This window comes from Gallinula chloropus (genome assembly GCF_964237585.1).
Source record: "Gallinula chloropus genome assembly, chromosome: 6".
Classification (NCBI taxonomy): Eukaryota; Metazoa; Chordata; class Aves; order Gruiformes; family Rallidae; genus Gallinula; species Gallinula chloropus.
This window is the reverse complement of record NC_140091.1, coordinates 9,550,972-9,572,887: the sequence shown is the minus strand read 5'-3', so window position 1 is coordinate 9,572,887 and position 21,916 is coordinate 9,550,972. Positions and strand designations below refer to the sequence as shown.

The 21,916-nt window shown below is 41.8% G+C and overlaps 1 protein-coding gene across 3 annotated transcripts; it reads right to left on the bottom strand.

Moving 5' to 3' along the window:
• Positions 1-2,703: 2,703 nt before the first annotated feature.
• On the bottom strand, positions 2,704-21,709 carry MKNK1 (MAPK interacting serine/threonine kinase 1; the record flags this gene model as incomplete). 3 transcript variants are annotated; one of them, XM_084266409.1, is made up of 12 exons in its annotated part: positions 2,704-4,556; positions 6,024-6,067; positions 6,734-6,898; positions 7,509-7,703; positions 8,640-8,735; positions 9,300-9,355; positions 12,317-12,421; positions 14,380-14,453; positions 15,735-15,814; positions 17,290-17,387; positions 18,672-18,770; positions 21,635-21,709. In XM_084266409.1, 11 exons carry the CDS (start codon positions 18,766-18,768, stop codon positions 4,328-4,330), a joined length of 1,239 nt encoding a protein of 412 aa, XP_084122535.1. In that variant the 3' UTR covers positions 2,704-4,327. The 3 variants fall into 3 exon arrangements, with proteins under 3 accessions (XP_084122535.1, XP_084122536.1, XP_084122534.1); XM_084266410.1 differs by having other exon boundaries at positions 6,024-6,064; XM_084266408.1 differs by lacking the exon at positions 21,635-21,709 and having other exon boundaries at positions 18,672-18,786.
• Positions 21,710-21,916: the final 207 nt, after the last annotated feature.

Genomic DNA, 21,916 nt, shown 5'->3' with positions numbered 1-21,916 from the left:
AGCCTTCCTGTGTTGCCTGGTCACCAACCTGTGTCGCAGCCTGTGCCTGCTCTCCTCCCAGGCACAGCTCCATGAATTGGTTCCGTTTCATTTCATAACAGTCCGTTGAGGCCCTAGCAGTCTGCAGGAGCATCCCTTGGATAAGCAAGGAGATCTAAAGCTGCTGGAAGGGGAACACTGGGATGAAGAACAAAGTGAAACTGAGGTATCAAAAAAAGGAGCAGGAAACAAATGAGGCAACTCTGCTTTCCTCACAGGCAGGCTGAGCTGGGTGCAGGCATTATGGTTCTTAAGACAGCAAACCAGAGTCTTGGAAGTCCCAGGAATGACGGTTCAGGGTAAGGGAACCATGGGGGAGAGAAGATCCATCCCCCACTCCACACACAGAGTGCTAAATGGCCTTAAGACATCGATCTGAGGTAGTGCCAGGTTAGATCATGAGCTTTGCTCTGGGCCAAACAGAAAGCATAACTGGAAAGCCTCAGGCTACAAGTCCCCCCTGCCCCCTCTGCCCCACAGAGCCCTTGCCCTGCTTTGTGCTTAGCCCTGCTCGTAGCCCCCTTTCCCTGCTCCCACTATGGACTGAATCAGAGCCAAGTTGCTGAACTAGGCCTGCTTGTCACCTTGCCAAACTGCTACCCTATCTTGGTGTGAAAGCAGCTGTGACAGGCAGTGACAGAAAAATGTAGCATCAAATTAATCAGCTGGAAGGGACCCAGCAGAACACCAGTAACTCACTCTCATAACCACTGGATGAGTCAATTCTCACCATCCTCTGCATTACAGATGTTGGAGCTGGTGTAGAGTTGCGATTCCCTGAGCCAGCCCATGCCAGCCAGTCCTCACAAAGCAGCCTAAGGATGAAGCATCTGTTTTATGGGAGCTTTTTTCCCCCCACTGGAAGAGAATGTGTGGCTCAGCGATGTCTCCCTCTAGATTCAAACGAGCTCTTTTGCAAACAATGCCAGTGAAATGCCACCATCACTTTTACAACTTTTTTTTGTTTTGTTTTCTTCAGAGAAAAGTGCACTTCTGTCCTTGGAGCATTTTAAATGCAGGGACTGAATCTGGCAGGGGTAACCAAACACACACATTACATGGGAAACAGAACAAAGGAGGGAAGGAAGGGTACAAGCAAATATTTCTTCAGGATTGTCAGGCCTTTCAGTTACCATGGCAGTATGTTTCCATGGAAGCCAAATTTGAAGCCTGTTGCTGCCACTGGAGTGGCCCAAAGAAAATTATTAGTTTTGAAAATTAACCAAGCTGCCCTCTGCCTTGAAAGCCAGCCCACCCACAGCCCCCCAAAAAATAACAGCATCTTCCCATCCCTGATAAAGGACTCAAACATGTGGGGAAGGAAAAGGGAGCAGAAGAAAAGAAAAACCACACAATGAAAAATGAGAGCTTCCTTTTATGCAACCAACAATGCAGAAACTGCTCAGGTAAGTACAAGCCTGAATGTGCCCTGTGAAATACTGCACATAGAGATCAGCAAAACCCTGCAAAGAATCCTGTGCCCCACTCCTGAGGGGACATCATAGCTTCAAATCCTGAAAGAGGAGTCTGCAAGTATGTTCCAGTGGGGAGCAAGGATGCTCTAACAGAGTTCACATGTGGAGGCAGCTGCTGGCAGCACCTGCAAGTCAGCCAAGCACCGAGAGCATCAGATGTGGCCCCAAGCCATCCAAAAAGGGCTTCTCCTAACCATCAGGCACAGCTTAACCATTTAGCACAAGTCCTGCTGCACACTTCCAATGTTTCTCACAGCAGTGCTTACAATCCCTCACACTGCACACATCCAACAGCTGAAGCCTTCCCACACAGGAGGCAGCTTCAAGCCCAGAGGGGTACTTGCTCACTGAGACTGCAAGGCCACTAGCTGAAAGCCGATGGTGTGAATATCCTCCAACTAAGGTTTTCTCTGGACACTTCACTCCCCTCCCAGGTAAAGGGAAAGCAAATCTGGCTGGGAAGCCAGACTCTTCCTTGCTGCACAGAAGACACATGCATTGGATCCGCTTCCCATGCTGGATTGTGGGGAGAGAGAAGAGAAAGGGGAGAGGACTGACTGTCCAGACCAGGAGTTCAACCGAGAACACGCCAACAGCTTCAGTCTTTGCTCTGCTAACTTGGGCTCTGAGGCTACTCCACCACCAGTGGAAGGCAGCAGGTACAGAGGACCACTTACCAACACTAAAGTAAACCTACCAGACCCTGCAGGTCTCTGAGCAAGGGGCAACATGAGCGTCCCCTTTTCAGACAGCCGTGTTAATGCTGCTGCTTAGACTTCTGGAGTCTTAAAGGCTTCGGGGCTCCAGGCAAGAGGGGTAATTCTTTATCACCCCCTGGCCCAGCTTCAGGATTTTTGCTTCGTGCACAAATCAAAGGAAAGAACATGAGATTAATTGTGCAGATAGTGTTGAACTTGCAGGCCTCCAGTTATCAGATCTCTCATAAAGGGTAAAAGGATCACACGATCCCTTCCAGCCCTCTCGGCTCAGTCGCATCTGCATTTTACCACAAGAAGATTGAGATCATAGGAGCCCCCAGAGATTGATAAAGCAGTAAGAGGGGGAAGTAGGCTTAGTCTTCAGAGACTTAAGTTGTCTTAAATCCCGCATCACACAGAAAAAATTAAATAACTCTATTTCTCTTAGTTTTTGTTAACACTGAAAAATAACCACACAGAGAACTGACAGATGTGTTAAATCTATAACTTAAAGCATTTTAATAAAAACAAAGCAAAATACATTTCATAATCCATCCACTGGCACAATGTATAAAATATTTTAAATAACTTTTAATATTAGTCACAAAATACACCATGTTGTATAAAAATAGCTGTATGCACACTGCTAAAAGATAATGTAAAACCGCTCTGAATAGGCTATGCAAAGACATTCAGCTTTGACCTTTCAATTTCCAAGCACTTGTTGGATCTGCTACTGCATTCCTCCTTATCCTGCTTGGGAGGGGTTTGTGCTGGTACGTGGGGACCTCTCCCCTCCTTCTCTCCATCCTGCATGCAATGCCCTGGGCAAAGGGTTTTAGAAATGGCTGGCAAATTTAAGGTGCATCACATCGGGCATCTCAGTGGCCCAATTTTCACAGCTTACGTTTCAGAAAGTGCTCAACATCCACGTCTTTCTCCATGGACACCTCACCTTGGTCATTCAAAAATCTTAGCTTTTCTGCCAGCAACCTTCCAAATTATTCCTGACCCCTGGTGCACCCCAGTACTAAAACTAGAAACAAAACTCTACACACCCAACCTGAGATCACTGCAGGAGGCAGAATGCAGCAGGTGCAGCACCATTTTTGGACAGATGTACCTCTTTCATTTGATAATCTTAAATTATTCACACACCAAAATTCACAAAAGCCTGTCCATTCACATTAAGAACTCCAGATAACACACACAAAAGGACCTGGAGAAATATGAGTTTACAGAAAGGAAGGTAAAACTGAGGGTAGCATTCAAGTAGGAAAAAAATAAAACCCAGACAGTAAATATAAACTGTTATATGACCAGTCTGTTATACCGTGGCTACCAGGCTTAAGAACGTAACTGCCAGAGAAGGGGACACAATGGACAGACACACACACACAAGATATAAAACACATTTCAGTTAAGAACAAAAACACGTCAGATGAAGAAACAACACACCCCCAGCTCTCATCCCACACGCTGACATACAAACTATCAACAGGGTTTTAAAAATAAAGTAACCCTCTCCTCTTCATCTCTCCAAGCCTGAGTGATCCTCACACCTTTGCAGGCTCAAGCCTCGTGCAGTTTCAGCACGATGAAGGTAACGGAGACAAAGATCCACCCAGTCAGCATCTTTGTTTCCTGAGTCTACAGAGAGAGATGGAGAAGGGCACTGTTGGTTGAAAACAGTCCCTGCTGCTGACACAAGCAGCAGCACCTTCAAGATGTACCATCAAGGAGAGCAGCCATAGGCAAGGAGAGACTTGATGCTCTGCCGGGCAAAGTTAGAGAGTTTTTTTTCCTGATGTTTTCAAGTTCTCATTTAAAGCATGCTCTTCTAAGAAAATAAGGAAAGCTTAGTGATTTATCACCTCAGATAATACAGCAGCAAGCCCATCTTCTCCAGTTTAAAAAGATCACTTAAATTATCTTAATGCACCAAATCAGACAGGCAAAAAACATTCCCATAAAAAGGTGTCCCCTTAAAGTTACAAGTCACATCACAAGAGCAAGCTTCTAATCAAAGTGTCAGAAGCAGGGAAGCTTTTATCAGCACTGAAACCCCACGTAAGAACACAGGCTGATCTCGCCTATTCATAGCAGGGAAGAAGTTTAAAAGGCTTTATGGGGAACTGGCTGAAAGTCACTGGTTTTGGTGGCGTGCGTCATTGCTCTGCGCTTGGCGAGGCGGGACTTGGATGGAGGAGAAAGCTTCATGGAGCACACGGCATGAGCAACGTTCTCCTGCTCGGCGCTGAGTTCATTCTCATGCTGAGACAGCTGGCGGTTAAGGGCTATGGCCTCAGCAGCAAAAAGCGTCAGGTCCTTTGTGCTACTGTTCCTTTCAAGGGGAAAAGAGAAGAAAGCTGTTACAACACAGCCTCACTTCACCTGGGTACCCTCACAGCAGAATATCCATTTCCAGACAGCTTTATTTCTCCTACCAAAGCACCGACACAGCAGACGAAGTGATTAGTATTTGCATCTCCTTATTGCAAGGACCAGCAATACTTAAAAACACTCTGGGGTTTTGGAAACAGGCACAGTTCTAGTCATTGTTCTGCCAAGAACTCCCCACATAAACCCAGGAAGGCACCTGAGATCATAGAATCATAGAAGCATAGGGGTTGGAAGGGACCTCCAGACAGCATCGGGTCCAACCCCCCTGCCAAAGCGGCTCCCCAGCTCATACTGCACAGATAGGTGTCCAGACAGGTGTGGAATGTCTCCAGAGATGGAGACCCCACACCCCCCTGGGCAGCCTGTCCCAGGGCTCTGTAACCCTCACTGTGTAAAAGTTCTTCTGCATGTTGGTGCGGAACTTCCTGTGCTCCAACTTGCAGCCATCACCCCTTGTCCTGTCTCCACAGACCACTGAAAAGGGACTGGCTGATTCCCCCCTGCATCCCATACTTAAGATATTTATAAACATTAATAAGGTCCCCCCCTTAGTCTTCTTTTCTCCAGGCTGAACAGCCCCAGCTCACTCAGCCTTTCCTCATAGGCGAGATGCTCCAGGCCCTTAATCATCTCCGCAGCCTCCTCTGGACTCTTTCCAGGACATCCCTGTCTTTTTTATACCAGGGAGCCCAGAACTGGACACAATACTCCAGGTGGGGCCTGACCAGCTTGATTTCTACGTGGATATCCTTTCTAAAAGGACAGGCACATAGGGCAGCACTGTCATCTGTTCAGAGAACAACAACCCCCCAAGTCCACATCCAGCTTCCCTTCAGGGAATGTATTTCTGATGGGAACAGCCACCTGGAATTGCCAGGGGCAGACATGGAAACAGAAACAGAGATATGTGGCTCAGGCTCTCTGGCATGGAGAATCTGTCACTGAATCACTTTAAATGAGGCTTGGCCTGCTCACTGTTAACTTGATACTGTGATTAGCACCAAGTACAATGAAAGTCAGCCCCGGGTCTGTGTATATGATTATTCAGCCATCAGCACAGTTGCTCTAGATAACACATGCCTTTATGCCTTTTTCCCCTCCTGGGCAGCAAACTGCCAAAATCATCATTATTTCCTGTCTAAGATTAGCACTGCACTGCAGGAATCCTCTCCAATGCCTTTCCCACAAACAAGCAAGACAGATCATAAAGAGGAAAAGAAAATTTCATCGCAGAGCTTTAATATTTCTGATGTTATTAACAAAATTAGTGCTGCACATTCACGCAGTTCCACTCTCAACCAGGGATCTTACCCCAGAATTTATCACCCCCTATCTCTCTATCTATCAGTAATGATTCTTGGTCAAGTTTACAGGCATAAAAAATACCCCAAAACATAGAGACAGTTACCTTTGAAGAACTTGAGGGGTAGGTAATCCCCTTTCAGGAGCCTGCTAGAAGAAGCAGGTAAGAAAGGTTAGTTACATATTAGCAGCTGGAAACTAAGTGATAAAAACCAGGTGACTCCCCCAAATCTTTACAACTAATATTGCATATAAACAAATTAATTAAGTTTACAAATCACCATGGACATGTTTTATAATCCATCTACTCTCACAAGACAATACCACAGTGTGCAGGTGTAAGACTAGATATTTGGAAGCTCTCCAGAGGGTCTAACCCCTTCTTTCCTGAACTGGGAAGTAAAGCAAATGAAGACAGTGCTGTTCTTTTAAAACTGTGTCTACCAGCATTCCACATTACTGTATTAGAGAATAACACAATAATTCGTGTACCGCAGAGCTTGGTATTCACAAGCAAGCCATTTAAAATGCATAAAGCAATAATTAAAAACAACAAAGCAAACAAACCCCAAACACTTAAAGCTTGACAGATTCACCAAAACATTTAGTACACAGAGCTCCAGAAAGACTAAAGCCACTGTATGTGGTTTAATTAATCAACATAAGAGCACTAAAAACACCCTATGTATCTATTAAAAGTTCAGAGACAGGGAACAACTTGTTTATCAGTTTGGAAGGAGAATAACCCTTAAAAACTATAAAGGGGTAACCCTTAAGAATATAAAGGGTATATAAAGAATATATATATATACATACTCCTTGAACCCACGAATGTTGCAAAACTTGAGCAGCACTAAGTCGTTCTTTGGCGTCACGAACCAGCAACTTTGAGATGAGATCTTTGGCCTCAGAGGATATGTGTGACCAGTCCTTGTCAGGAAATTCATACTTGCCTTCCTGAATGCTCTCAAAAAGCTTGTTCTAGTAAAGGAAAAAATCTTTAATTTAAATAGCAACTAAAGTGCAGTCAGAAAACTTCTCAGGTGCAATTCTTCTCACTCCATTTTAACTGCCTGAGGTGGTGGCTGACAACTGAAACCATCCAATCTCCTCAGGGAGTCAATGAAGAGTAACAAGCAGCATCCTAAGATGGACAGGAAACCTTGTCTGATGAAAACACCTTCTCCCCCCACCCTCCCCATAACAGTGCAGCCAATATACTCAGGTTTTGGAAAGAATAAATTCATGCCCTTCATGGCTACTACCCTGGGGCCCAACCCATCTGAGGAACTGTGGTGACTACTATAAACCAGATCTAGTACATAATACAGGAGGATTGTGGGGTGGGGGAGAGGATGAGGAGAAGCTCCAAGATCTCACATCAGGAATACAGAGAGGCAGTTGCCAAACCTTACTTTAGAAAGGGGGATAATCACTTTTGTGTTACCACCCTCACTTCTGAGTGACAGCATTTCCTCCCAACAACCAGCTGGGTTACAGACACAGCTCTTCACCGCTGACATTATGGCAAGTCTTACATCCCAAGTTCAGGGAGCAAACCACGCTCCCAACACCCACCCAAGACACTCACCTGGCAAACTCTGCAGACTTCTCCTTTGTCCCAGCCACAATCTGTACCACAGTTGCCCACAAAAGGGGGATAACCACTGAGCATGATGTACAGAATCACCCCCAGGCTCCAAAGATCACACCGCTTATCATAGAAAGTGGCCTCCTCCGTGAAGACTTCAACCACTTCTGGTGCCATGTATTCTGCAGAGCCACACTAGGAAACCAAAATCAAGCAAGTTTTCAAAGGGAGGGTCAAATCAAAACAAGACTCTGGTTTGTTATTCTCCTTTCTTTATAGTAGGCAGCTTGGTCTAAAAGCGGAATCGGGCATCAGGGAATGCTGAAGTTTGCTGCTGGCTTTCACTGCAGGTCTCATTTTGTTAAGCCAAATCACAACTGCTGCAGCCCTCAAAGGTCAAATGGAATTGCCAAGAGATTTTGTGAGCATGCTGCACAGTAAAAAATTAAACACATTTCAGGTGTAAAGACTACAGAGACCTAATAGAAGGCAAAGGAATTCCTGTGTTCTTTAATAGAATCGTATAGATCCACATGGAATCATAATCCTTTACAAAGGGCCAAAATATTAGTTTACATGTCACAGCTTTGTATCCATTAGTTACCAGGCTTTTCAGAAAGTAAACAAGTATATCATGGAAGGTAATTTCTTTAACAGATTCCTGCAAAACTGTCAGGTTTTTCTTTTGCAGTAAAGCCAAAAGCGTAGCTTTCCAAACTAACATGTATTATAAAGCCACACATCAACTACAAAACTTGCCTTGCCTTTAGCTCATGGTTCTTAGCTACAGAACCCCAAAAATGGGGAAATGAACACAAAACTAAGGTTCAAATCCAGTCCCATAAGCACACAAAACACCTCCAAGAAAAGCTTCCTCATTTGATAGGGTAAGAGACAAACAGGATCAACATGTTACTTTCTGGCTAACAGGAGAATTAACACGATGAGCTCCTGAGCTTTTGTGCTTTTGTTCTATGACTGGAATACCAAGATGGCATCTACCTGTCAAACAGTCACTTGACATTAACTACCCACCACTGGATGCAGCTGTAATAAGCCCTTTGGCAGGTCTCCTCTAGAGAAAAGAGCAATTGATTTATGGTAGAAGAGAAAAGCATGCGGGTCTCTTACCGGTGTTGTTAATTCAGGAGTAGTTATTGGAGTACAAGCACTGTTCAGCTTCACCCCACTACCAAGATCAAAGTCACATATTTTTACTGGTGATACCTAAAAAACAAGGACAAAACAGCAACAGGTCCAGAAGACTGTGAATGCTGCAATACATATGAATACCATGCCACGTGGAAAACCCCAGGACAAACCCCATTGTTCAAGAGTGAAACCCAGTCCCTTACAGGTGTATTATCCCACTCCTTACATTTGCCTCTTCTGTCCCAGCTGCCCCCACATCCCTATCATCTGAAACTACTCCATTAATTTTTTTAGTTGCCTAGGCAAGTGCCAGTACACACTGGGGCAGTTTGGGAATTACAACATGACCAGCTGGCCTCTAAGTGTTACTTGTACTGCCCAGGTACAGACAAGCTCCTAAACTGCAACTCCCCTGCCCTCACTAAGAGCAGCTGGCTTTTTATCTCCTGGCCAGATTCTCACATTTTTACAACATATAGAAGAATTTAGCCTCTTTCAGGCTTCAGTTCTATGAAATTTAGTTGAAGATCACTATCAGGTTCAGAAGTCTTCAAGAAGAGAAAGACAGACTGTGAGGGCTGTATTTGGAAACCAAGTTAAAGAAATACACTGCAGAATATACTGAGAGCAGAGCAGCACCTTTTCTGGAGATTCACACAGGATGTTTTCAGGCTTCAGGTCCCTGTGAGCAATACCTAAGCAGGAGTACAAACATTTGTTAGAGAAAATACTCTCCATTCCTCATTAGCTCTCTTTTTTAGGAAGCAGACTGGGAAATACTCTATGCCTGAGTCTGACACACAGGTTCCCAACCCCTCCACTGACACTGCAAATAATGTCAAAGCATGCTTGTTAAAAGTCACTGTTGCATCCTGCTACACTTTTGTCATCCTTAAATGCACATTAGAGTCAGTCAAGAAAATAACCTGTTATCACTGGGATTTTTTTGGCTTAACCCAAATTAATTAGGTTAATTAAAGCCAGTTTATTAAGGTGACTGACCTGCAGGAAAGTTTACTTATGTACAGTTTAGAAGATTTTTGTGCCTTCTACAGTGAAGTCCTTTAGTTTTTTTTCCCCACAAGGATGAGTTGGTGGTTTGCTGAACTCCTACCAGCACAGGCAATACTTGAGATGCCCTCCCCTTAAAAAAAACCCTTTCCAAGTTAAAATATCACACCCTTTTAATACTGAGGCACATATTGATTCATGAAGTAAAATAAAAAGATTCAGAGGTTTGGTTGGCCATGCAGAAGAAAACGTCAAAGGAGACCAACCAAAGGGCTTCTACATTCCTTCACCTACTATCAGAAGAGACAAACTGAACAGGGGAACACAGAGTTATCTACCCATTGAATTCACCTGTAAAGGTGGCTCTATGCTCTCAAAGCAGTTCTTCAAATGCCCAAAACACAATGTTTCTGGAAGTTCTCCATTTAATATGATCAAACTTCATGGAAAGTCAGAAGATGAGAACCAACAATCAAATCAAACAAGCAGCTTGTCTGCAGTTTAACTGCACTTTAACTTTGTTTAAAACACAAGTTACCCACCAAGCACACTTAAAACTGCTTCAGAGTATGAGAAAAAAAAATATCCCACCAAATTCTAGGTAAGGGAGTTTCTAATCTCTTTTCTTCAGCATATTCAAGACATGACTTAAAATACAAAATTTTTAGCAGAGCACTGATCTAAAGGAACCATAATGATGCAGTTCATGGTGCTTATGCATGGAAGATGGGAAACACAACAAATGAAGATACCCCACGCTGACATTACAGCAGGCTGTCAAAACTCCCAACAGTTGGCTTGCCTTGCAATGTGAAACCCAACAGCACTTTTTTGTATTACACTTTCAATTCAAATGTCTGATTACATAACATTTTATTTTGCAGTTGCACACAGTGCTGAGAAAAGAAAACAACTGCCTTTAAACACTCCTCCAGTGGATTATTAGCAATAAAGCACACACATCCCAAGTGGGTGTAAAGCAGTATAATCATCCAGCTGAGTTTTAAGCTACTCCTGGTGAAAGAATTAGTTGTCCTTGTTGAAATGGTTGGTTTTTTTTAAAGTATCTAGTTATAGCACTTCACTGTTAAGCTGTACTATAAAACTGCTTTAATTTCCTGTTTGCTTTAGTGTTCTGTATGCTACTTACTAATTATTTTAATGTCACATGGAAGAATCATAAAGAGAACAATAAAATGAAAGAGAATGGTGATGTAGCCGACTCTGTAAGCCAGGTCCCCACAGTACCAATCCACAGCAAACAACAAGAAAGAAAGTGGATTGCTGCTCTAAAGCCATTTTAATGAATCACTCCCATCTCATTTGGGGCTAGGGGAATTAAAACTAAAAGCTGAGAGAGAACTACAGAAAGAGGTTAGCTGAGTCAATGTTAAACTTCCTGGAACAGTGTTCCTAGACTCAGCTGTTAAGCCACCTACTACAGCATGAATATATTAAGTAACTATTTCTCCACAAATTCAACCTAAATTTCCTGTTCCTTATTTGCCCCATACCCCAAAGTCAAAATCTTCTAAACACAGGTATTCAAAGAGTATATTCTCTGCAGGCTTAAAGTTATCACATATGAAGGTTACCTAAAATCTTAACCCAAACTGATTTGTTTTCACATTCAAACGAACTTCTCACAATGTAATCACAGCCTGTGACAAGATTCATATCCCTCAGGTTTACCATTGCTTCACTTTTATTTTTTTAATGGGTTCAACCTATCAAGGTACCAATGTTGTGATTCCAACTCAAGGATATAAGATGCTCTGTGACTTAGAAGTGAAGCCTATACAATTAAACATTCCTTGCCCTGGGGCCAGTACTGAATAACTTAACAAACCTAGATCTGCTGTGCATCTGTAAAACCTGGCTAATGAATGGAGAGAAAAGTTTATCAGAATAAACACAGTCTCCAATTACACACCATTCTATCTGGAGGTAAAAGTGAAAGCAAACATTAACTAAAGATGCTTAATCTGTGGAAGGCCAGATAATCACAACATAAACAGCTTCTGTGTCGCATTCAGTACTAATGTATAAATTAGGATGACCATGCAGATATTTTGAAATTAAAGAAAAATACTGCTAAGTAGGAAAGGCATCAGGAAAAAAAAATTAATGTGAAAGAGCTTTCTGCAAATTGAACTGCTTTAAATTTGCACAAATCCCTAATGAAATGAGGGCATCTTCCAACAAGGACTGTGGTTCATTTGTAGGTCTCTCAACCCAGTGGGGGACTAAACGTGGAGGCCAAAAGCTACTACAACGTAAGTCTTGTAACCAGCAGAAATTCTGGATAAATACACAAAATCATCTTTGTAGACCTGAGAGAGGATGAAATTAAAAAGACTATTAGCTCCCTTTTGAGTAACCTTTACATGGTGGCTTAGGTAACAAGAACAAGCAAACAGATTCAACCCTGATGTTAATTCTCCCTGAACACTAATTTAAACTTTTCTTCAAAAGACTGTATCATCTTTAGACAGCTGATGACTTAAACTACCCTATTATGAAAATAATATTACAGAGAAAAACAGCACAAGTCATCAGGCATTGCTATAAATAGAATTTCTAGCAAAGGCTTACAGAAAGAAGTTTATAATACCGACTAGTGAAGACTGAGAGCCTTCTCTTACCTTTTGTATGAAGAAAATCCAGAGCAGAGGCAATATCTCTCACCACTTTGCTAGCTTCTCTTTCATTGAAGTGCTTCCTCTTCTGTATATGAGCCAGGATTGAACCTGTCAGAGTAAAGGGTGAAAAGAAAAACCTTAGTACAAATACCACCCGAGCTGAGAAAAGGCTTTGTCAATACAAGAATAAAAACACCACAGCCACTACTAGTCTGCCACAAGGGGAGCACTGATCTCAGAGGAACAGGGCCAGAAGTAATTTAGAAGAGTTATTTGCAACTAACACTCTGTCCTAGTACATTTACATGGCAGAAACTGAACTGTCACAATCCTGTGTCTTTGTAAGACAAGAGTCTAAGAAAATAATGAGCCAATATTGAGTACCATGAATCCATAACCTCGTTGCTCCTGTTTTCTAACAGCCCTTCCCAGCAGGCAACTTCTTTGGATAAGGGAATGACTAAGAAAATGGTACAACTGAGCAGCTTCAATACTTCAGCACACAAGAACATAGTTTTCAAACACTGAAGCCTTCTAGTTTGAGCACAGCATGAGAGGCACTTCCTTTATACCATCCCAGCATATGACCGGTCTGTTTTCCACACACTCTGAACAGTAGAGACTAAGAGTACAAGTAGAACTCCAACATCAGCTACAGATGTACACAGCACTTGAGCAAAACCCACTCTCCCCCAGGTCACAAGTGGCCACGCTCAAACTCCTTCAAGTTACCACAGCCACAGGAGTGCAAAGCTGAAAATGGGAAGCCCAAGTTACACCCCAACACTGCAGGTAACATCAGTCCCTGAGCCTGGAGTTACTAAAGAAAGGTTGGCACTGAAGTTATACTTTCTCATTCTCACCAGCCACACTGCTTACATCAGACCCTGCAGCACATCAGAAGCTGGGCTGATCCCTATCTCCCATTATTTCTTTCTTTGAACCAAACACACCAAACACTTCACATGCTCAAGTTTTTCAAAGAGAAAACTAGCCCCAGCCCTCACTGACTACTCTAACAATAGTGGCTAAGAGAGGGAAGAGATGTAGCGTTATTATCCACTCAGCAGCCATGCAGGGACACTGACAACCAGCCTCACAAAGAGGGTTAACTAATGGAAGGATGTGGAGATGGGAAAATAGACAAATGCAGATTCGTCTCATTTGAGCCCTATTATAGCTAATTTGTCAGAGAAGCCTGTGCATCAAGAGGAACACTGTTAGGGGAAACCACAATGAAATGATGCAGTAATTTTGAGGGAAGGTAAACAAAAGCTTTTACTCAAGTAAAAAAAAAATCCTCTTTTTTTTTTTTTTTTTAAAAGTTCTGCATCTATACTGAAAGAATTAGCATTTCTCACACATAGGGTTTGCTACTGAAAACCTTCTTGACCAGTGACAACAGATGATGTTCTATGGACAGGGGCATAGTTCAGAAAACTCAGGTTTTCTTTGAAGGGTAGGCCACACCTTTAACTCATGTATTTGCACCACCATAAAATTAATGGACACTATAATTACGCTCAATGCAGAAAAATGTGAGAAAGTCCACAAAGTACTTGATGTAGCCTTCTCATTCCCCAGCTGAGTGTTTAATACTGGAGACCAATGACCACACAGGCTCACTTGACTGGCCCTCAAACAGCCACAAGCAGACCACTTCACAATTAAAGCAACCCAAGGCAGAAGCAAGATGCTTTTTGCAACAGTGCTCCCTGAGTTTCAGGAAGTGAAGTCAATCCTACATCAAGGGAAAATGTTACTGGAGTACATAGATGCTGTATCATGAATAATACCTGACATACTGTGCATCTTGCCTGAAGGTACTGTGACCTACTAACTATATTCCAAAGCTTCCACCTTAACAGAGCTGATATTTCCATCACTTAACTAGAGAAAGGAATTGCAATTGTGTAACCAGAACCATCAATATTCAAGATTAACCATATTTCATACTACTTTGTCTTAAAATTCTCAAGCATTTAAAACAAGCTCTTCATTTTCTACTTTAAAATGCTGAGACAAGAAGGACAAAGATGATTGAATGAACAGTTACTGCACGGTACCTCCTCGCAGCTTCTCAAAGACAAGGTAGTATCTTGTGTCATCTTCAAAAAATTCTATTAGCTCCAAAATATTCCTTTTAAAAAAAATAAATTTAATAGGTAAATAGAAAGAAACAGGCACAGAGAGTAAGCAGAGCAATGAAGTGTTTCAGCACAGATAATTAAGTGGGCCAGAAGAAACCAAAAGCTGCCTATAGGATTAAAACCCCTTTTCCAACTTGCACTGAAATTTAAGTGGGAAGGATACCCAAATACCAAAATCAGACAGGACTGTGAAAGAGTTTTGCTGCTGCTCAGCTGACAGGAAGATACCTGGCATTAGAGTATATTTAATAATTTAGAACATTGCATTTATGCTCAAGGCAAGAAAAAAGGATAAAATTGGCATTCTTTCTCTCTGGAAATCACAATAATACATAGAGCTGGAAGGAGACAGGCATCTGTCAACTTGACATTAAATCCAGCACCTTTATTGCCCATTTTAGACTAATTTCTGTTTAGCTAGTGTACAGCCTTTGCAGCACAACACAAACACCCCACGATGCTTTGAGAATGTCAAACCCAGATGTCAAGATCTTTCTATCCTTACAGTACACACAAAACCCAAATTCACCTCGTGGTCATGAGAGGTTGTTTTTCATCAGTTATGTACTTGATGACCACATGCTCTTAACCACTGACAGAAAAAGATAATGTGTTTCTCCACAGCACAACATAACCCCATGAGTTTGGTAAATAACTTTGTCTTAAAGATAATTTAAGTATTAAACTGAAAATTGTAAAAAAAAAAGCCTTGAGAAAAGCTGCACAACTGCAGTATAGATAAAAGCTGTTGCATACATTCTAGACCAGTAGAGACATCTACAGAGTATGCTGCCACTGGCTGCAGAGCCTTTCCCTCTTTTACAGAGACAAGTAACAGCTTTAAAGTTGCTGTGAAGTGGCTATGTGAAGTCAGCACACATGCAAACAAGAACTAAATTGGCTGATGTAAGAGTTCCAGTGCAGAAGCAGGAAGGCTGACACACAGGAGGACAAACCACACATTAAGAACAAGATAAGAGTCAAAATGTTAATTCCTTTCAGGCAAAAACCATGCATCACAAGCACGTTCAGGTTACAATGATCTGGTTGCTAATTGAGCTATGTAATTTTTACTTTGTAAGGGTTTCCCTAGATTTCACAGGTGAGAGAAGGTGAAATTCTTATTTTGAATAGGTCAAGCTTAAATTTCAGCTCATTTTAAGAGGGCTCCTGCAAAGCCCCTAACCTGGTCAGATAAGAGGCTCACCAATTTGAAAAAAAAAATTCAAGATACTTTAAATAAACAAATAAACAGAAGACACCACACTTACTTGTTCCCCTGACATTGGTACAACGTTTCTATTTCACGAAAGACCCGACTCCGACTATGCCCAGCATTTTTTTCAATGATCTGTGGAAAGAGTTAAGAGCTCATATCTGACATTGTTGCAGGAGCTGTGTATGTGGCTCTGAATTAGATAACTGATCTAAAGGTTGAATCCCAGGCATGCCCACCAGGAAACACTCCACCTTTGTTTGTTTGTTTCATTTCTCATCTGTCACTTATTTACAGTGTCAGTAGAGCTCTGGAAGGCATTCAAAAGGACAAGAGACACGAGGACAGGAAGAGAAGAAAGGAACTAAATCCACATGTTACACAGTCTCTGGCCAGTTACCACAAGCTTTTTCTTGCAATGTGCAGAAAAGGATATCCTTTTGAGGGCTAACAAAAATAGATATGAGTCACAACAGACACTGAGCAGTGAAAAAGAATTTGTCATTACAGGCATTTAAGTAAAAAGTAGTAAATTCACAAAATGAGAGTTCAGTATTTGTGCTCACATCTATTACATCAAATATTTTGACATCAGCACTGTTTCTACAAAACAAAAGCCAAACAGAGATCCACTAACAGGACCTAACATACTGAAGAGAATGTACATTCAGAGCCCTTCTGTAATGCCCTCAGAAGCAACCTTTCTTTACACACTCCCCAGGCTGGAAAAGGACAAAGGTTTCCACAGAAGCTGATACTGATCGACTGCTACATGAACTGGAAGTTCAGGACACTACTGGAAATGCAACCACCACCTTTATCCAAGATCTGTTTCTTATTTTTACAGCCTGAGTGCTCCAGTACACAATGGGCAACCATTCACCAGCTGGGATTTGGGATCTGATTACACCTAATCGCAGTAATAGCAGTTCATTTATTCCAGACTTCCAGATTCAACAATTCTGCAAAGCACATGCAAAATTAGAGCATCTATAGGACTTGATTTTTAAAGGGATGTAAAATTTTATGCCTGTTTTTTGTAAAGGAATCAAGCTTAAACCTTTCATATTATTTGTGCTTGTCACTACATAGGGGACTCAGGATAGCCACAAATCCATAAAGGGGTCCTCACACTTAATATATTGGTATTACAGAAGACTCACCTCTATTTAAGAAAAAAAAAAAAAAGACAGCTTTAGATGAACTGATGCTCTCTGAACTCTGAGCAGCATTCTCAAAACCTTGTCTCTCTGATAGGCCATGCTAGATGATGACTCAGTCTCTTCTTTCATAAGAATAAAAAAAAAAAAACAAAACCACAAGGTAGGACTACAATCAAATCAGGACATGAGAGAAAGCCTGCCCTGAGACCTAACCACCACAGTCATTTACTGTTTGTGAATTCTATTTGCTGCTGAGAAACCAGTTCAGTCCGGAGACACAATACTTAAGACAGATATCTCAATGGTTATAAAACAGGCTCATTTCAAGCATCAGAAATTTTCTAAAAGCTTTGCTATTGCCCACTCAATTACAGGTTTTCACTGAGATACTAGGAGGGAGAAGACATGTTACAGACAGAAGTGATGCTGCTTTTACTCTATACTTACTTTTACTGCATATTCTTTCCCAGTTTGGAGGCTGACAGCACCCTGAACTTTGGCATATGCTCCCTCACCAAGAAGCTCAGCAGTCAGCTTGTACAAGTCTGCCAAAGAAATCCAACAGAAAGAACACATTAGCCAAAGCACTTCAGTGAATAACATCAGGACTAGCTATTTATCTGATGAGCATCCCTCATATGACAGCAACTGTAAAAATCCCCTTGGTAATGAAGACAGAAAATAGATTTATGCAGTATTAAAGTAGATGTGCCAGCCTTAATTATGCCTCATTTTTCACTTCACCCCTTCAAGTTCCAGGAAAATTTAAAGTAGACTTCATTCCAGCATCAAAATTACAAGTTTGTTCATACAAGAATCATTTTATATCCCAGCAACTGCTGACACCTCATCCACCTTGCTTGTTTTCATGTAGAACCCAGAACCAATTTTTTCAGGTAGAAAACATTTCCCTCCTTGATCAGAAAACACCTAGTATGGAAAAAAAATCTACTTGCAGATAGAGTGTTTCAAGTATAGTTTAAATTTGAGTGTTTAAACCTAGAAGACTCTTACCATCCTTAGGGAGTGGAACACCTTCCTTATGAGGAAAGGCTGAGGCAGCTGGGTCTCTCTAGCTTGGAGAAGAGACTGAGGGGTGACCTTATTAATGTTTATAAATATGTAAAGGGCAAGAGTCAGGAGGGCAGAGACAGGCTCTTCTCAGCGATGGCAGCGATGGGACAAGGGGCAGTCAGTGCAAGCTGGAGCACAGGGAGTTCCATGTGAATATAAGGAGGAACTTTTTCCCTGTGAGGGTGATGGAGCACTGGGACAGGCTGCCCAGAGAGGTTGTGGAGTCTCCTTCTCTGGAGACATTCAAACCCACCTGGACACATTCCTGTGTGATTTAGTCTGGGTGAACCTGCTCTGGCAGGGGGGTTGAACTAGATGATCTTCTGAGGTCCCTTCCAACTCCTGACATTCTGTGATCTTGATTTGCAATGTACCTTACAGTGCTACTTGCTCACTAAGTAGTTCTATGCTGGTCAGCTTTGCCACACTGAACTGTATTTTACCTACAATAATACCACACAGTATTTGTGTTCACATCTACTAAATCAAATATTTTGACACCAGCACTGTTCCTACAACACAAACAAGAGCCAAACCAACCCCACCACCAAAACAAAACACGCCATCCAGCTACAAATAGGACTCGGATTTCACCACTAAGGGAAGAAAAAGCAACTGAAGACTGAAAAGCAGAGGATAAAGAACAGGAATGCTAACTTACATTTGCCAGTGAACAATGTTGAGCTAAGAAAAACTAAGAACAGCAGAGGGAAAACAGACCATTACAATTAAAAAGCTTAGAAGTTGCTACAAACCTTCAAACTTCCCAGGGACATGATCTGTGGCTCTGGTTCTTTTTTTCTTTTTCCTTTTCCCACTGTCTGCTATGGGAAGAGGCTGACTGCTGACCATCTCTGTGTAGCAGAACATAAAGGTGCCTTTAACACACAATCAATTACTTTAGGAGAAAACAAACGCGTGTGGTTTCTGCTGTTAAGCTATCCCAAGGCTGCTCTGCTTCTCTTCATCACAGGCTGTCATCTCTCTGTATGCTGCCATCTCTCCCCCGAATATCAGAGGAAGCCTAAAAAGACAGTTTGGGTGTTTATCAAACCTCCCCAGAGCTGCTAATTAACAAATGTAAAACCAGAAGAAAATAACTATGCATCTGCAGTGGAATGTCACCCTCACAGCACCACAAGGCCAAGTATGGGAATCACCATCCAGCACGAGTTACCCTCAACGTAACATACACCCTGATGCAAGAGACTTACAGCCCCCACAAGGGCACTATTCTTTAAGCTATTCTACTGTTTTACAAGTAGATTTTTTTAAAAGCCAGCTTAAGAACATGAGCTTCCAAAACATTACATGAACACTTCTCCGTAACACCAGGCACCTCTTGTCAAGTTGACCTTAACAGCTAAAAATCACAGCTCCAAGTCTTTGAGGAAGTAGCAAAGGATTGCTAAGATGTGTTACAGCCAGGAGGACTTCTAAGTAAATTCTGAACTACAGAATAAACCTAAATCCCTAGATATAATGTAATTATGAGAACACTGGTAACGAAAAAAGAATAAGCCCTCAAGCTCTAAAAAGAACAACAAAGTTTCCTGGCAATTCTGCTTTAACAGACAGCCTTTATGACAGCAGTTTTCTGCCTTTCACTGTTTCTAAAGTATTCTTAAAAAAAGCTCAAAGGCAGAAAACACTACACAACAATCTACCAATACATTAAATACTTTTTCTGTCCTCCTTTGTATTTTCTTGTCAATAACTGTCAGTAATAGCTATTATGTGTCACTTAGAACTCGCATGGTGTCTGAAAATTTAAGGCAAGTGCTATTTTGGAAGTCCTTTAACACCTTATGGAAAAACTTAACATACCACTCTAAGCCTCAAGACAATAGTAAATCCTTATTTTCAAGTCTTAAGCAGAATGTGTTAACAAATCAATGATGGATAACATATGCAAGTTCTTACATATAGGAAATACAAAAGCATACATTTTTTACCAACTTCTAAAGCAACTGCTTCTTTTTAACTCAAACTGACACCCATACAGCTTCGTAGTTTAACACAGAGAAGGCTAGTCTTTGACAGCAGGTGCCAGCTCTCCTCAGTTTCAGTTCAGCCTGCATTAGAAGTTACTCAGAACTGGGATTGAAATGACACATATGGAGCTCCTCAGAGACACCTTGATTTCCAGATGTCAAACAAGTCATTGTCATGACCTGACCATAGACAAGTTATATTCCATTTCAAACACTTCAGTGAGACTAAAAAATTATGCAAAAAGAGTCAAATCCTGCATCTTAACACAGTATTTCTTCACAACCCTCTCCTGCACTCTACAAGTTGGCTGTGATATTTACAGTCTGTTTAATAACTCACTACATTACTCCAATTCCCTTTAGTCTGACTCAATTCCTAAATTACAGAGAACTGTTTCCACAAAATCAGGAAGTTCACTAGTCATGTATACAGAAACCAAATCACTGAAAAGCTTATGTTTTTCAGCCTATAGTCTCGACCAAATCTGCTATCAGACAGGCATGAAGAGTTTGCTTATTACCCTTCTAGTCTGCTATTTCACATCATTGTGTAGTTTACTTCTGTCAACACAGCTTTTCCTTTAAAGGTATCACAGCTTCATTCTCATTATTCACTTTGTTACGATGAACCAGTACTTAAATAACAGCTGGTATGACAGGAAAACGCCTTTAGCCCAGCCAAATGCTTTAGAGGTTTTTCAAGCTTTCAGAGAAATGCTTGTGTTTCTGTGACTAGGCACCAAAGAGTTTCTGATGACACTGAGCGTGCCTCAACCACCCAAGCAATGCCAAGGTCTTTTACATACTGCAGGACCACATCAAGTGACAAGGACACCGTGGGCTCTGAGGAAGATCACCCTGCTAGACAGAAATCTCAGAGACTGGATGAACTGCTCTGGAATGGCCCACAGACACATCAGGTCCAAGATGAACATTTAACTGTTGTCATTTTAAGGTCATTTCACAAAGTGGCCCAAAGCACCGAATCTCTGCTTCCACCAAACAACTTGTCCACCCACGCTGTGATCTATTCCAGCTGAGTGCAGGGAGGTGGGAGCAGAACACTGCTTGGTGTTCAGAGCAGACCAGCCAAACCTTTGATAAAGAGCACTTCTTACATCCCTCTTGACTGTAACAGAGTCAGACTGCTCTCAGAGACTACAGTCTAACTAGCAGTCTGACAGAAGTTGAAGAAATAGTGAACAGTTCAAATTCTGCTCTGCCCTTCTCTTCCAGTAGCTAGGGTTATGGCTCACTGGTCATTTAAACCAGTGAAATCCATACTGCAAGCAAAAAGAGAACAAGTTTGTTTCTCAGCTGCAGCCTTACTGAAGTCCTGTATTTTATCATCATTATTCAGCATTGAGGCAGTATTTAACATATATATTATTCAGAGCCTGTGTGGGAAGGTACAGTAACAACCTTTCCCTTTTGCTATTGTGGCCTCTACAGCCTCTTCAAAAGGAGGAACAAAAGCACTTAGCATAAAGATGACTTGCAAACAATACCAAGGGAAGAAAGAACAATTACAAGTTTATTTCCTCCAGATCTAAAATCGCCTTCCATCTTGTTTCCTAACCCTCCACATACAAACATGCCCAAACCCTCTCATTCTAACCTGCTTCCCAGAGCAAGAAAGGGGCATTTTTAGGAACCTGGCACACACATGTACAGGGAATACCTGAAGAACACAGTAGAGATGCCTTTTTCTATTAAGAAGGTACCTTGTTTGTGAGTTTGAATCCAATGGAGGAAAGCAGTTTAAGCAGAGAGTCAGGTCTTATTGCCTGCTTCAAAACTGAGTCTTGCTTGAGATGGGCTGTTCTGAAGCTGAAAAGGAACACAATCAGATTTACATTCAGAAATCACATAAACATTGTTACATGCATTCAGGTGGTGCCCAGAGTCTCAAGAGATTGTAAGAACCTGTTGTGTGACCACACAGCAAGAGCACACATTAAAGACTTTGTGACTCTAGAATACAGCATGCAAAACACTGCTGTATT